The 15,726-nt window shown below is 46.9% G+C and overlaps 1 protein-coding gene across 2 annotated transcripts in view; it reads left to right on the forward strand.

Moving 5' to 3' along the window:
* The window catches only part of LOC138829858 (stalled ribosome sensor GCN1), a 65,508-nt gene extending 57,634 nt beyond the window's left edge, over window positions 1–7,874 (forward strand). For both annotated transcript variants that reach the window (XM_070026417.1, XM_070026418.1), the window contains exons 52-58: window positions 1,343–1,536; window positions 1,661–1,775; window positions 4,607–4,703; window positions 5,047–5,195; window positions 5,633–5,740; window positions 7,050–7,268; window positions 7,749–7,874. In XM_070026417.1, the coding sequence (XP_069882518.1) occupies window positions 1,343–1,536; window positions 1,661–1,775; window positions 4,607–4,703; window positions 5,047–5,195; window positions 5,633–5,740; window positions 7,050–7,268; window positions 7,749–7,874 (1,008 nt within the window). The remainder of the gene's footprint in view (window positions 1–1,342; window positions 1,537–1,660; window positions 1,776–4,606; window positions 4,704–5,046; window positions 5,196–5,632; window positions 5,741–7,049; window positions 7,269–7,748) is intronic.
* The last annotated feature ends 7,852 nt before the right edge of the window (window positions 7,875–15,726 follow it).

Raw genomic sequence — 15,726 nt, forward strand, 5'->3', positions numbered from 1 at the left:
CTGAAGAGCCGAGGGATAGTACCCAGGCCCAGAGTTCAGGCCCCACCACTGGACCCCCCCAAAAAAAAAAAAGATTTGTAGCTTTTTCCTTCTGAAAGTGAGTGTAGGGAACAACTTCTCACCCACCAAATGAGATTATCAATCTCATTTTGTAGAAGATTGAGTCTTCTTTTTGTTGTTGTTGTTGGTGGTGGTGGTAGTTAAGGGTCTTGAACTCTGGGCCTGGGCGCTGTCCCTGAGCTCCTCAGCTCAAGGCAAGCACTCTACCATTTGAGCCACAGTGTCACTTCCAGATTTCTGGTTGTTAATTGGAGAGAAGAGTGTCATGGGACTTTCCTGCCTTGCCTGGCTTTGAACTGTGATCCTCCGCCTCCTGAGTAGCTAGGATTATAGGCAAGAGCCATGGGCACCCAGCAAATTGAGTCCTTTTAAAACAAAATACGTCTTGCTGTCACCTTCCATCCTATATTGCTCTTTTCTGTGTTGTTTTTATTTTTTCTGGATACTTAGGCAGCTTGACTCTAACCTATTGTTGAGATGGTCACCTGTAACAGGAGGTTTTGCCTGAGCATGCCTCTAGACAACCTCAAAACCCACCTGAGTCCAATATTCCCAGACTTGCATTGGCATTGAACCTCCTGTTTAGTAAGAATTAAACTTTTATTCCTGAGCTCATCTGTATATTATAAAAAGTGTGCCTGATCTTTTTTTTTTTTTTTTTTTTTTAATTATTTTTGTCGGTCGTGGGGCTTGAACTCTGGGCCTGAGCGCTGTCCCTCAGCTCTTCAGCTCAAGGCGAGCACTCTACCACTTGAGCTACAGCGCCACTTCCCCTGATCATTTTTTTAATACATGTCCAAGGATTGAACTGGATTTGTTCAGGCATGCACAGAAAGGACTCTTGAAGGTCATTGATTTTGTAGGCTTATTCTCCTGAGAATAATGCACTGTGTGCATTTGTTCTGTAGATGATGCTTTGTTATACAGCTAGTCCACTGCTGATCACCAGCTGCTTTTTCTGCTACTTAATGGATTTAGAGAAGGAAATCTTGAATTGCTATCCTTGTGGACAGTGCTTGAATAAGCTACGCCTCATATAGCCAAGGTTGCAAGACAACTCCCTCTGACAATGGCTGCCACTTCCATCACCTTGTCTACCTCTTCCTCCTTCCAGTGTGATGAAGGAGGCTTAGAAAACATGTGCATGCTTGGTTCTTTCTTATATATAGGCTGTTTCAAGCCTATGTGAAAGAGTTGGCTTAGATCATGGTGGTTTGTGTTGATTTTTTTCATGCCTTGGGATCCATCTCAACAGACTTTTGGGTATGGGTTTCTCCTATAGGTTGGGATTGCCCTGAAGCCCTTTCTGCCCCAGCTGCAGACTACTTTCACCAAAGCCCTGCAGGACTCCAACCGGGGCGTGCGCCTAAAGGCTGCTGATGCCCTGGGGAAGCTTATTTCCATCCACATCAAGGTAGACCCCCTCTTTACAGAGCTGCTCAATGGAATTCGTGTCATGGAAGACCCAGGTGTCAGGTAAGGGGCTACTGTGGGAGTGACATGGCTTCCAGGAGGCCAGGCAGCTGCTGTAGGCTGCACTTCTGTATGCAGAAGGCATACACAGAGAACCAGAGGTTAAGTTGGTCTGTTGGTTCCATAGGGACACCATGCTGCAGGCCCTGAGGTTTGTGATTCAGGGAGCGGGTGCAAAAGTGGATGCTGTCATAAGGAAAAACATTGTCTCACTTCTGCTGAGCATGCTGGGACATGATGAGGTATGGCAGCGGGTGGATGGCTGGGCTGGGGGCTCCACTGCTTCCCTGTCTCCTTTCTTTTGGTTGGCTTCTTTGAGTTGCGGTGGGTAAATTTGATTCAGCTGCCAACTGGTGAGGAGTAATCATTTCTGCATTTACGTCACTCTGTGGTTTTGCCAGGAGTTGCTCGGGCTGTGAGGAGTCAGGCAGTATTACTTTCACTAATGTTTTGGGGTGGTTTTTTGTTTTTGTTTTTTGTCTTTTATTAACTTAGTTTTTGTTTTTAAAGAGAGTGTTGAGGGGCTGGGAAGGTGGCTCAGTGGTAGAGCACTTGCCTTGCATGCATGAGGCCCTGGGTTCGATTTCCCAGCACCACATAAGCAAAAAGAAAAAAAATCCGGAAGTGGTGGTGTGGCTCAAGTGGTAGAGCGCTAGCTTTGAGCTGAAGAGCTGAGGGACAGCGCCCAGGCCCAGAGTTCAGGCCCCACAACTGGATTCCCCCCACCCCCCCCCAAAAAAAAAAAAAAAAGAAAAAAAAAAGAGTTCTGAGGTTTGGGCCAGGGCCTTGTGCATGCTAAAAGATACACTACTGCTAAGCCCCCGGTTTGATTTTTTGTTTTTTTTTTTTTTTGGTCAGTCGTGGGGCTTGAACTCTGGGACTGGACACTGTCCCTGCACTCTTCAGCTCAAGGCGAGCGCTCTACCACTTGAGCCACATCTCCACTTCGTGTGTGTGTGTGTGTGTGTGTGTGTGTGTGTGTGTGTGTGTGTGTGTGTGTGTGTGTGTGTGTGTGTGTGTGTGTGTGTGTGTGTGTGTGTGTGTGTGTGTGTGTGTGTGTGTGTGTGTGTGTGTCTTGAACTCTGGGACTGGACACTGTCCCTGCACTCTTCAGCTCAAGGCGAGCGCTCTACCACTTGAGCCACATCTCCACTTCGTGTGTGTGTGTGTGTGTGTGTGTGTGTGTGTGTGTGTGTGTGTGTGTGTGTGTGTGTGTGTGTGTGTGTGTGTGTGTGTGTGTGTGTGTGTGTGTGTGTGTGTGTGTGTGTGTCCCTGCACTCTTCAGCTTAAGGCGAGCGCTCTACCACTTGAGCCACATCTCCACTTCGTGTGTGTGTGTGTGTGTGTGTGTGTGTGTGTGTTTGCTGGTATTAGGGCTTGAACTCAGGGTCTGGGGGCTGTCCCCTAGTGTTTTTACTCAAAACTGGCATTCTACCAGTTGAGTCACAGCTCCACATCTGGAGTCTGTCCAGTGGCTTTGAACCCTCATCCTCAGATCTCAGCCATCAGAGTAGCTAAGATTGTAGGCATAAGCCATTGGTGCCTGGTTTAGTCTTTGTTTTGTTTTTTTTTTGTTGTTGTTGTTGTGGATCATGGAGCTTGAACTCTGGGCCTGGGCACTGTCTCTCAGCTCTTCAGCTCAAGGCGAGTGCTCTACCACTTGAACCACAGCGCCACTTCTAGTTTTCTGGTGGTTAATTGGAGATAAGAGTCTCACGGAGTTTCCTGCCCAGCTGGCTTTGAACCATGATCCTCAGATCTCAGCCTCCTCAGTAGCTAGGATTACAGGAGTGAGCCACCAGCATCAAGCTTAGTCCTTGTGTTTTTGAGATAAGGTCTTGCTGTGTAACCTCTGTTGGCTTCAAACTTGGCGTCATCCAGCCTTAGCCTACCTAGTGCTGAGATTATAGATGTGTGCCACCATATGCAGCTTGTATGGTTTTATACTTCCCTGTACACACCTAGTGCCATTCAGCATTGTTGCTGCTGTATTTACCATAGTTCTAATTTTGATCCTCAGTTGGCTGCTCTCTGACTATTGTCCCAACTGCTCTGTGGGTACAGGTGGGAGTATCTGTCCTCTTTGGCTCACAGTCTACCAGGGCTTTTTATAGGGCCATGCATGGTGCAAGCAAATTTAAAGGAATTTGAATTTTACCACAGTAGAACTTAAAATGGTTTACATTGGAGAGAGTGGGTGTCCAAACAGGTTTTAATCATGCATGGTACCTGCCTTTCTTCTTGGAGCTCAGGCCCAAACTGCTGGCAATCCATCCTCTTCTCCTTAGGACTTCTGCTTGGTTTGAAGATGGCATTGCAGGAAACATTAATTTTCCCAGAGATTTTTGATGGGTTGGGACACAGTTAAGTTGCACTTACTAATAGTATAACATATAAAATATTTTCCAGAGTTAGCTGGCAGGGAAATAGCAAGAAGCCCTTTCTATATCTGACCTTGATTTTGAAAAAAAAAAACACTCCTTTCCCTAGCTTCCTTAGGTGAATAGTGCTTTCATTGTGACTAGGACCACCCCAAATCATTTAGGTGGCAGTGGGTCACCCAGCAGGGATCTGCGCATAAGATGACACACTGCTGCTGAGAGTGGGTGCTTCTAGCTGGCTTCCCAGGTGGCTATGGGCAGGTGGTTCCCCTTTCTGTGGTGGGGTCTTTCCCAGCTGTGCTGCTTCTGTCTCTTAGGATAGTAACTTGAGTTACTAAATGAAAAACATTCAGACTTCCTGTGAAGAAAGGTGCTATGTAAATACTGTTATTATTGCTATTGTGGTGATGATTACCATATGCACACACGCTGGAGTTTCTATAATTAAGAAAAGTGCTGGGTGTGTAATTTTTAACTCTCCACCAAGTGGCAGTTGTGGTGAATGGCAGTCCCAATCTGGTGCTGGGAATACAAGTGCCTCCAGTAAGAGGGACTTTAGAGTTCCTGAGCTGGCCCACCTCCTTCCCAGCTCCATATTGCTCTTGGCCCTTGTTGTCAGGGTAGGGTGGGGTGGGGGGTGCTTATGGGGTTTTCCACTCTCTTAATTACTCCCCTGTCTATTCTGTTCACAGGATAACACGCGGATCTCCTCAGCTGGATGCCTGGGGGAGTTGTGTGCCTTTTTGACAGAAGAGGAGCTCAGCACTGTCCTTCAGCAGTGCTTGCTAGGTAGGTCTCCCTTCAGGGTCTTGGGCCCTTTGCCCCAGGGGAGATGCCCTGCTATTGTTGCCTTCTACCTTAAAGAATCTTGTAGCCCCTAGACTACTCTTTCCATGCGAGTCCAGCTGCTGAAACAATTCAAATGTCCAGTGCCCCACAGCTCCAAGTGTTACTGCTCTAAGAATAGCTGCAATCTGGACATGGCTAGTGAAAGACCGCCCTGTCACTTTGGGGCAGACGCTTCTGTCATGGAAGCAGGAAGGTACATAGTGTGGCCTGGCATTTCCACCATGCCCCAAATATGCACCCTAGTTTTAGTGGTAGATTTCATGGATTGTGTTCTTCCACCCAGCTGACGTATCTGGAGTTGACTGGATGGTTCGGCATGGGCGGAGCCTGGCACTGTCCGTGGCTGTTAATGTGGCTTCCAGCAGACTCTGTGCAGGCAGATACAGCAGTGAAGTTCAGGACATGATCCTCAGCAATGCTGTGGCAGACAGGGTAAGGCCTTTTAGGCAGCCGGGCACGGTCCTCCCTTCCCCTAGCCAGACCTCCACGGCAGTTGACTTGCTGATCCTGTATGGGGGGACTTCCCAGTTGGATGTTCAGATCATGGTGCTAGTATTGCTTTGCTTGGTAACTTGCTGGGCCCTAGGATAGTGCTTGATCCCTCTTAGATTTACTTTTGTCATCCAAACAGTTCCATCAGAAGATCTCTGATTCTTGTTCCTGTCAACTAGTGACTTTATTCCTGTGCCTAACTATTAGAGCAGCCATCTGAATGTGAAGTGCTGTTGTGAAGCATCGGTGTGAAGTGGTGTGGGATGAGATAGCTGGTGAAGGGCCCTGGAAGTCCCTGGGGAATGGGTCTTAGTCAACTCTGTGTCTCCAAGGAGGAGGGTTGCTGGTGTCTCTCTAGCATTTTCTCTGCTCTGTAGATCCCCATTGCAGTGAGTGGAATCCGGGGCATGGGCTTCCTGATGAAGTACCACATTGAGACAGGAGGTGGTCAGTTGCCACCCAGACTCTCCAGCCTGTTCATTAAGGTGAGTGTGATCCACAAACTTGGCTTGGAGAAAGCCTCAGGAGAGAATCATACTCTACTAGTTGGCGTCTAGTTTTTCATAGACCTCCAGGAAGTCTCTAGCTCCTTGAGAATGGAGGCAAAGTATTTGTGTCTGTTATTCTTAGGCTATAAGTCTCCAACTTTTGGTCAGATTCTCAGTTCTACCCAGAATCAAGTTAAAACTACTGTTCTAGTTTATTTTTTGCCAGTCCTGGGGCTTGAACTCTGGGCTTGAACTCTGTCCATGAGCTTCTTTTGCTCAAAACTAGTGCTCTGCTACTTGGGCCATAGTACTACCTCTGGCTTTTCTGAGTATTTTATTGGAGATAAGAATCTCACAGACTTTACTGCCCAGGATGGCTTCAAACAATTTTAATGGGGTAGAGCCATGATTTAAATTCTGCCTCTGTGACCAGTTCCTAGGCAATTTCATTGCTGCCATGCTTGGGCCTGGCTCTGGATAATGAAGCTCCAACTCCCTTTGCAGACATCCAGTTTCTGACTAAGAGTTTCTAGGGCTCCAATAAGATGGGCTGTTTGAGCTGGGCTGGTAGGTCACAGCTATAATCCTAGCTACTTAGGAAGTGATCTGAGGATTGTGGTTCGAAGCCAGCCTGGTCAGAAAAGTCCATGGGTATCTTATCTTTAATAAACGACTCAGAAAAAAGCCAGAAATGGCACTGTGGCTCAAGTGGTAGAGTGCTAGCCTTGAGCACAGAGAGGCTCAGAGACAGTGCCCAAGCCCTGAGTTCAACCTCCTAGACCAGCAAAAAACAAAAACAAAGACAGGGTCTGTGTGTCCTGGCATTAGCCTGCATTTACTCATTTGCTCTTGTGTTTATTTACTAAGTACCACTGTATACTGTACTGGGTGAGACCCTGAGGAGGTGAAGATGAATGAGGCAGACAAGCTCCCTGGAGCACAGAGGAGGGGGGTCCTAATTCAGATAGGGTTGTCAAGAGAGACATTTGAAAGATGAGAAGGAACCAATGAGGTTAAGATCTCAGGGCCAGCAGTGGGGTAAGCTGGAGCAGAGGCCTAGGCGGGAAGGGGTGTGGCTTGTTTGCGGAAGTAAGAACTGTAAGTGGGCTAGGAATGGTAAGCCCAAGAGAGAATGGCACCAGATGAGGTAGAGAAGGTAAACAGGCTGAACCATACCACCCTCACCAGAGAGCGACAACCTAAGCAGGGAGCAGTGGGGTCAATGTCTGTGGTGAAGAGAGTGTTGGGGTAGGAATCTGAGCTGCTCTGAGAGGCAGATCATTACACGTCTTTGCTCCTCTTACAGTGTCTTCAGAACCCATCCAGTGACATCAGGCTGGTAGCTGAGAAGATGATCTGGTGGGCAAACAAGGACCCATTGCCTCCCTTGGAGCCCCAGACTATCAAGCCCCTCTTGAAGGCTCTTCTGGACAATACCAAGGATAAGAACACTGTTGTGAGGGCCTACAGCGACCAGGCCATTGTGAACCTGCTCAAGATGAGGCAGGGAGAGGAGCTGTTTCAGGTGGGAGCCTGGACTTGAAATGCTTTGCAGGGCATACCGTGGGTATTTTTCTTAAGTCTCTTTTGCACGGTAGTACTTAAGGCCTATTGCCTCTGCCACCACATATGTACTCACTGTCAGGAGCAGATGGACCCTCAAGTGACTGGCCTACCACCTGAAAATACAGTGATGGTGATTCTCCAAAGAAGTCTCCCATGACATGCAGGCACATACCACAAATTCCAGTAGAGCCGCCCTCTCTCTGAGCCCTTGCCCCAACAGCCTTTTAATGCAGTAAAAACTGCAACCTGTGCTCCCTCAGTTTAGGACAGGCAGGATGAGCATTTTCCTGAGTTATCCCTGGCTCTATCTGCTTCCCTTATTTTGCCAGTTTCCATCTCAGTGGCTCTGATGCTCAGGTTAGCATCCATCTTTGTCTTGGTTTGACTGAGGAGTCTGAGGTGTGTTTTCTGACTATCTTCTGCTCATCCTTCCTCACAGTCCCTCTCCAAGATCCTGGATGTGGCCAGCTTGGAGGCACTGAATGAATGCAACCGAAGGTCCCTGAAGAAGCTGGCTGGTCAGGTGGACTCCACAGAGCAGGTGGATGACACCATTCTGACGTGACGTGATAGACAGACCTGGCCTGCTGCAGCCACTCAGCTCCACACCTTTGTTCACTGTTTTCATTTTTGAAAATACGTTTTTTCGGATGGGGAGCTTAGAAGATGGTTTTCCCAGAAAGTATTTTAATACAGCAACTGACCACACAGCCAAAGCCTTAAAATCAATCACACACAACTGAAAATTGCCTCTTCCATCTTCCACCCTTTTCTTTGGAGAAAAGAAGGAAAAGCACATGTGTAAGCCTCATCAAGTGGCGGCCTAGGGCCATTTGGCCAGCTCAGCACAGCTGGGTGTAGGACAAGGAGGGCCAGAATTCAGGTTCCTCTTCTCCTATGCTTGAGCTCTGGGTCAAGAGCTGGCACTACCAACCTTTGCCTAGATTCTGAGTAGGGGCACAGAACTGCAGAGTTCTAGTGTGTCTTGGCTTGGCTTTTCAGTTTTGTGGGGCCTGATTGGATCTGACCTGTTAAGGGAAAGGGGTACTCAACCAGCTCTAGCAGTTCCAAGTCTGGGGGAGGGTATAGATTGACATGCAGGCCATTTGAAGGAGGAAGGTTTAATAAAGGCTTTGATTTGCTCTTGATAGAAGCAGGTTTTTTTGTTTTGTTTTTAATCACCTTCAAACATCCATTAAACATGAAGCTTCCTACATTAGGAGTAAGAAACGGTTTGCAACTTTTTGTAAGTATGGGCAGCACTCAGGTTTCTGGATGTCTCCTTACCATGCTTTCAGAAGTCATGTCCATCCCTACAAACTTCTGTGTCCCGAGGTCGGTATATAAACCAGGCTCGGGAGTCCCCTCCCCCATTGTGGGGAAGATGGGCTGAATCAGCCACTTTTGGGATATGTCTTGATGTGGATAAGGACAGAGCTTCTGGAGGTGCATTTAGAGAAATTCGGCCTCTGGAGCAATGTTTCTACAGGACTTGGAAGAGGAAACCAGAGTTGCAGTTCAGCATCTGCCTCCTTTATGAATGACTTCCTTCCTCCTGGTTCTTAGAAGGCTCGTGACACATGTCCTGTTTGATGGAGCACACCCCACTGGGCCCTAGTGACGCAAGTTTTTCTGAGCTGTTTTCCTGGTCACAATGTGGAACAAACCTTTTATCAAAGTTACGGGCCAGAGCTGTAAAAGGAAGAGAAATAAAAAGTGGTGGTAGTGAACTCACTTTGTGAAAGGTATGATGCTTCACCAAAGGGAAAGCAAGCTTTGCATATTCATAACGCACCAGACGTGTGACTCAACTCTTGTGATGAATAAGACAAGGTGACCTCTGAGGTGCTTCTGAGGCCACCCTGGCTTTCCATGCCTAAGCCTTGTATGTCACAAGACTTCCTATTGTCTTGCAGCAGACTGCCAGGATTGGAAGGGACCTTGAGAGGTCAGCTGAGTCAGTCCCCATAGCCATGTAACCAATGGTGTCAGCTTTTGGTAGCCATGGTAACTGCTTCTGGGATTCAGATGGCCACCAGTGTTCTCCCAGCTGCCTAGGGCATCTGTCCAGCAAGCTGTCTGCCTGTGTTCACTTTTGAGTCTTACAGGCAGTGAGGGGTTTCTACCAAAATGGGCCCCCCAGGTCATCATGGTTTCCTCCAGGATCTTAGGGTTATACTCTTTAACATCCACTTCTGACTGAGTCCCCAGTCTACAACTGGGAGGGCAGCCTGCGGTACTTACAGGTGGAAAACAGTAATGAAAATACAAGGGAAAAACACCAGCTCCCAGTTCCAGAAACTGGAGGAGGATGAGATCTCCGTGTTCAGAATAGATTGGATGGAGGTTGATTCACAAACAGATGACTCAAAGGCTCCAGGAGCATGCTTGAATTGCACTCTTGAGGCTGCAAGGAGGGTAGTGTGAGCTCCCAGGAAGCGAGTGGCAAAGAGCTATCACTGAGTGGAGCTGGCAGAAAGATTGCAGCAGCCTAAAGTCATGGCAATCATGGAAACAGCCCAGGCTAACCCTGGAGGAAGTAGGGCTTGGCAGCAAAAAGTTGGTCCTAGTGGCTGGTCAAGCTGTTTAGTTGGAGCAAGTCACCTAGCCTCTCCGGCCTTGTTTCTTCATCTGTAAAATCAGAAATTTGGTCTCAGTACGCTCTTAGGTGTTAGTGATATTGTTACATATGTCTGACATAATTTCATTTACACCTAAAGAGGTATTATTTTCCAGAGGAGGAAATTGAGGCAGAGGCTACTTGGCCTGGGGTCATATGGCCTAAGACATAGTAGCCTGTCCCCAGGTTACTTTTAACCTTTCCTCTCCTGGTAAGTTTAGGCTTCCATGTTTTTCTTTTTTCGGGGGATAGGGAGGAGGAAGGGAAGCAGTACTGGGGTTGGAATTCAGAGACATGGGCTTGCTAAGCAGATACTCTGAAGGACACTGCTGAGTCAGTTCTCTAGACCTTTTGTGCTGTTTTTTGTTTTGTTTTTTCCCCCCTCTTACCACTTGAGCCACAGCGCCACTTCTGGTTTTCTGGTGGTTAACTTGGAGATAAGAATCTCACGGACTTTCCTGCCAGGTCTGGCTTTGAACCATGATCCTCAGATCTCAGCCTATTGAATAGCTAGGATTACAGGTGTGAGCCACTAGTGTCTGGCTTGTGCTGGTTATTTTTTTATGTTTTTTTTTTTTATTGTAAAATACAGAGGGGTTACAGTTACATGAGCAAGGTAATGAGCACATTTCCTATCAAGCATTGTTACCTCCTCCATTTTCCCCCTACCATCCCTTCCCTCCCACCTCAACTGCATTTCCTCCCCTCCCCAAATTGTAAAGTTCATTTTTCAACATAGTGTCTTCTGCATCTCATTGTTATAATGGGTCAACCTATATCCCTGTTGAAGCATTTTGTTTTTTCCCTTCCCCTCCCCAAATTAGAAAAGTGTATATACAAGATGTGCTGGTTATTTTTTTAGATAGGGTCTCACTTCCTGCCAAGGTGTGTATCTGTCAGTACCATGATCCTCCTATTTTAGGCTTCCTGTCATAGCTCAGATGACAGACACACACCACTGCACCCAGCTTCTGCTGAGATAAGTCTTGCAGATTTGTCTGCCTGATGCTGGCCTGGAGCCATGATCCTCTTGGTTCTCAGCCTTCCATGTAGCTAGGATTACAGGTGTAAGCCACCACTGCCCAGTACATTTCTCATTTAGAGCAATGCCCACAGACTGACCTTTCCTGTCCTCACACTCAGGGTAGAGATGGGCCAGCTCCAGTTGATTGACGTTGGGGTTCTACCCACCCCAGGCCCTGCCGTGGGGCATTGTGGGCTACACGGTGAGCCTCATTTGAAGACACTGCTGGGAATGCCTTTAGAGAAGACAGGTTGTTTCTCAATTGCTTTCAGTAGCCTAAAGGAATAATGTCCCATCTTTCTCTTCTATGTGTCAGAAAGTCAGTAACAAAATGTGGCCAGTCCTCTAGCCAGCAAGCAGCCTTTCCAACCTTTCAGCTAATCAGAGCTCCTGGAATCGTGGTCATCAAATGATTCTAGTGTCTGGTGGCGGCATGGCTTGGACACAGGTAAGTTCTCACAGAGGCAGAAGTGCAGGGATTTGTAGATGTTATTTTACTGATTTTGAAACAACTGACATTTAGGTATGTTTTCTTCTGTTTGTGGATGTATTTTTCAGTTGCTTCAAGCCTTTCTAAATTAGAACAATAAGCCAGTCTTAAGTCTTTTTTCATTCACTTGTGATGGGGTTGGAAACGAGGGTCTTTCAACTAAGTTAGGAGTCCTAAGTACTCTTTGATATTAACCTCTGTTTCTGGGGGGGAGGGGCGTTCCTTGTCCTCAGCAGATTTCTTCCATCTGGTGAGTGTTCTCACAGAATTGTCTGAATCAAATGATACGGTATACTCTACAATGCTAGGCACACAGGAAGCTCTCAGTACGTGGATTGTGTTAAATAAGGGGTGCCAGAACAGGTGCCTGTTGCCACAAAAGGTGTGTCACAACACAGTACTGTTACACATGGAGTTCACTGCTACTCACTTCAAATCAGATTTCTGGAAGAGTTATGATGACTTGTGTATGATGATCTGGAACAGCGCATGAGCACTGTCAGCTATGGAAGGGTCTCCTCTAAATGGGCAGAAGGCACTTGGCAACGCTTCCTACATAGTTTTGCTCCTTATTTGAATAGAGCTGAGGCACAGGTGGAAAGGACTATTTCTAAAGTCATATAACAGTTGGCAGTAGGACTAGAAAAAAAATAAAGTCTCTGGTCACCAAGCCTCAGGGCCATTCTATAAAAGTAATTTGGGGGCTGGGAAGGTGGCTCAGTGGTAGAGTGCTTGCCTTGCATACATGAGGCCCTGGGTCGATTTCTCAGCACCACATAAGCAGAAAAAAAGGGCGGGAGTGGCGCTGTGACTCAAGTGGTAGAGCACTCACCTTGAGCTGAAGAGCTGAGGGACAGTGCCCAGGCCCAGAGTTCAGGCCCCACGACTAGACCCCCCCCCCCAAAAAAAAATAATTTGGAAGGCAAGATTAACAAAAAGCAGCTAGACAGGCCTTTGGCAGGTGGCTCTACTGAATGACTGGATTTCACTTTTCTGAGGTGGAGTCCGATTACTTCACTGGCTGCTCTAGATTGGGTTCCTCCACACCCTTCCCCCCACCCCAGCACCATGGAAGGGGGTATGACATTGTCTAAGAAGAGACTGGAAAAACTGGCCTATGGAGCGTTGCTGTAGCAGAATTTCTAGGCGAGACTGATGATTGGATCTAGATGGAATACCCCAGTCCTCTCTGCCACTTTGAAAGTTCTTCTTCTCATGAGATGGCAGCCTGGTCATGCAAGTCCTTCAGAATTGTGTCTTTCATGGGAAAAAGTTGTATACAAAAAAATCCTGACCACTTAGATTTCTGTACAAAAGTGGGAAGGTGGGGGTGCCCTTCTAAAGCTTTTTTCCCTCAAAGATCCTCAAGAAACAACTGGAGATCACAAAGAGCTCTTAACTTGTGGGGTGATACCTATTGACATTTGCCATCTGAGCAGTCACAGGTATTAATTTAAAAATAATATGGTAGGCCAGGTGCCACTGGCTCACACCTGTAATCCTACTCAGGAGGTTGAGATCTGAGGATCGTGGTTTGAAGCCAGCCTGAGCAGGGAAGCAGCAAACCAGCTGGAGGTGGAGCTGTGGCTCAGCTGGCAGAGCACTAGCCTTGAGGGAGGTCAAAGCTCAAGGACAATGCCCAGGCCCTGAGTCCAAGTCCCAGGACCTGCATAAAAGAAAAACAATGTGGTAGTGCACTCCTGAACCCTGGCACTCAGGAGGTTGAGGCAGGAGGCTTGGGACTTTTGAGGTCATCCCATGCTATGTATCTCAAACCCTCATTACATACTGGCATATAACTGATAAATGTTAGTGAAGAAAGACCTTGTTTGGATTTCTTTGAGTCTCTAATTTCTATATTTTCACATACCACTTTTCAAGTTACTATATCATGTTGCCCATAAATGTGCAGGCTAATAACATCTTATGTTATTTAAGTTTTTGTTATTAAAGTTTTTGTTAAAGTTTGTGTTATTAAAGTATTTTTATTCCCAGATCACTTGAAAAGGTCTTAAGGAGCCCTGAGATCTTTCCACATCTGGAAAACCACTGACTTAATCCAAAAGATGAAGGAAAAAACAATCCCTGAGTGGTTTGGAGGTCAGGGTAGGGGGATGTTGACCTTGACAAAGAACCCCTGAATTAGGCCCATACCCCAAAGAAATTCAAGAGGGCAATTCAGTTATTTCTGACATTCCTTCTCCCACAATTCTACATGTAGCCTCACTTTATTTTTGCAGCACTGGGGAGGAAGACTTTTTTTTTTTTTTTTAAAGACAAGCTGGCCTCTAACTCATGGTCTTCCTGCTTTAGTCTTCTGAGTGCTGGGATTCTATGCACCTGCCACCACACTCTGGCTTTGATTCGACAGGCGATAAAAAATATAAAGACTTGTTGCTTGCAGTCACAGAATTTATGTTCACTTGGTTTCTGGGAGTCATGTTGGCAAGGCCATGCCCAATCTCTGGAAATGCCATCAGGTATAGGTTTGCAGGTAAAGGAAGAAAGGCCAATTTCTGCTCAGAGAGACCAGAGGCAATTCCCTTCATTCTTTCTCTTGGATTAGTATCGTGCCCCATCTGGCACTTAAGGTCCCTGTCATCCTGCCTACTTGCCTTTTCTGAACTGATTCAGTTCCACTTCTACCTTCTTGGATGCTTGCAGCCCCCAACCCAGCACTTAGCAACTTTAGGAATCCATGTTGATGTTGCTATCTAAAATCTGGACATCTGGAGCCCTCCACACTCTCACCTCCCTGCTGACCACCACTGTCTGTCTCTGCTCTCTTCCTTACCAAAGCTAATCTTGTTGAAGTGTCAAGTCTATTTTCTCCACAGATATTCAATCCCTACCATTCACTGGCTCCTCATCCTCAGTCCTGGAGAATACTTTCTGTTCCACTGCTCACAAACTTAATTTTCTTTGCCCTCATGCCACCTTCCTAGCTCTAGCCTCTGTTCCTATCAACTGCTGCATGCTCCCTGCCCCTTACTCTACTTTTCCATTTTGACATAACTGTTGTCTGTATTCTCCAGCAGAATGGACGCTTCCTGAAAGCAGGGGACTCTCCCAAATCATAAGTTACTAGACCAGGCCTAAAACAGGCCCCTGAAATACACTGAAAGTTCTGTGATAGGGATGTCATTTTGCTCATAGAACATCAGTCGGTGCACAGCATGGTGCCTAGTCCTGAGACATGCACACACGTATTTACTGCACTAGTGAAGGAATCCAGCTAAATGATGTGATTTAAAAAAAAAAAGCTGGAGGCTGGGAAGGTGGCTCAGTGGTAGAGCGCTTGCCTTACATGCATGAGGCCCTGGGTTCCATTCCTCTGCACCACATAAGCAGAAAAAGCCGGAAGTGGCGCTGTGGCTCAAGTGGTAGAGCACTAGCTAGAGAGCTCGCCTTGAGCTGAAGAGCTGAGGGACAGCGCCCAGGCCCAGAGTTCAGGCCCCATGACTGGCAAAAAAAAAGCTGTGACCTGCTCATCTTTGCGTTCACTGGTGGTTTTTGTTTTGCTTTTGTTTTCCATTTGTCCTTGTTACCTCACACCTGGGCATCAACAATAAATCTACCACTATCACCCTCAGTGCTGGGACGTGAACTCTGGACTTGGGTGCTGTCCCCCGAATTCCTTTTGCTGAAGGCTAGTGTTCTATCACTTGAGACACAGTGCCACTCCCAGCTTTTTCAGTGGTTAATAGGAGATGAGTCTCACACTTCCCTGCCTTGGCTGGCTTTGAACTGCAATCCTGAGATACTAGGATTATAGGTGTGAGCCACCAGGGCTAGGCAACAATAACGTGTGCGTGTGAGTGCGTGCTCATGTACACGTTAGTACTGGGGCTTGAGAGCTTCCTGCTTTAATTTGGCTAGTTCTAGCCTTTTGTAATTAATTGGAGACAGGAATTTGCCTGGGCTAGCTTTGAACTTCAAGCCTCAGATCTCAGCCTCCCCAGCAGGTACAATTAGTTGTAAGCCACTGGCATCTGGCTAGCAATAACCTATGAAGCTCTATAGTTGAAGTCCACCCTACATGCTTGTGCTACCTTAGTTTACCGCTCCTCTGCTCAGAAGCTTCCAGTGCTTCTCAGTGTAGTGTCTAGTGTGCAGAGGCAATGCTGCAAAAGCTCCTCTCCAAGTGGATTGTTCAGAACAGTGGAACAAATTTTCCTATCCCCACAACATACTGATCAGGGAGACAAGTTTACATATAATATACAGTGCATACACTTATGAAAGGGAGGGAGAGAGACTAACAAAATTCATTAATTGCAGTA

The sequence above is a fragment of the Dipodomys merriami genome, unplaced genomic scaffold (genome assembly GCF_024711535.1).
Source record: "Dipodomys merriami isolate MVZ:Mamm:240054 unplaced genomic scaffold, mDipMer1.0.p SCAF_177, whole genome shotgun sequence".
NCBI lineage: Eukaryota > Metazoa > Chordata > Mammalia > Rodentia > Heteromyidae > Dipodomys > Dipodomys merriami.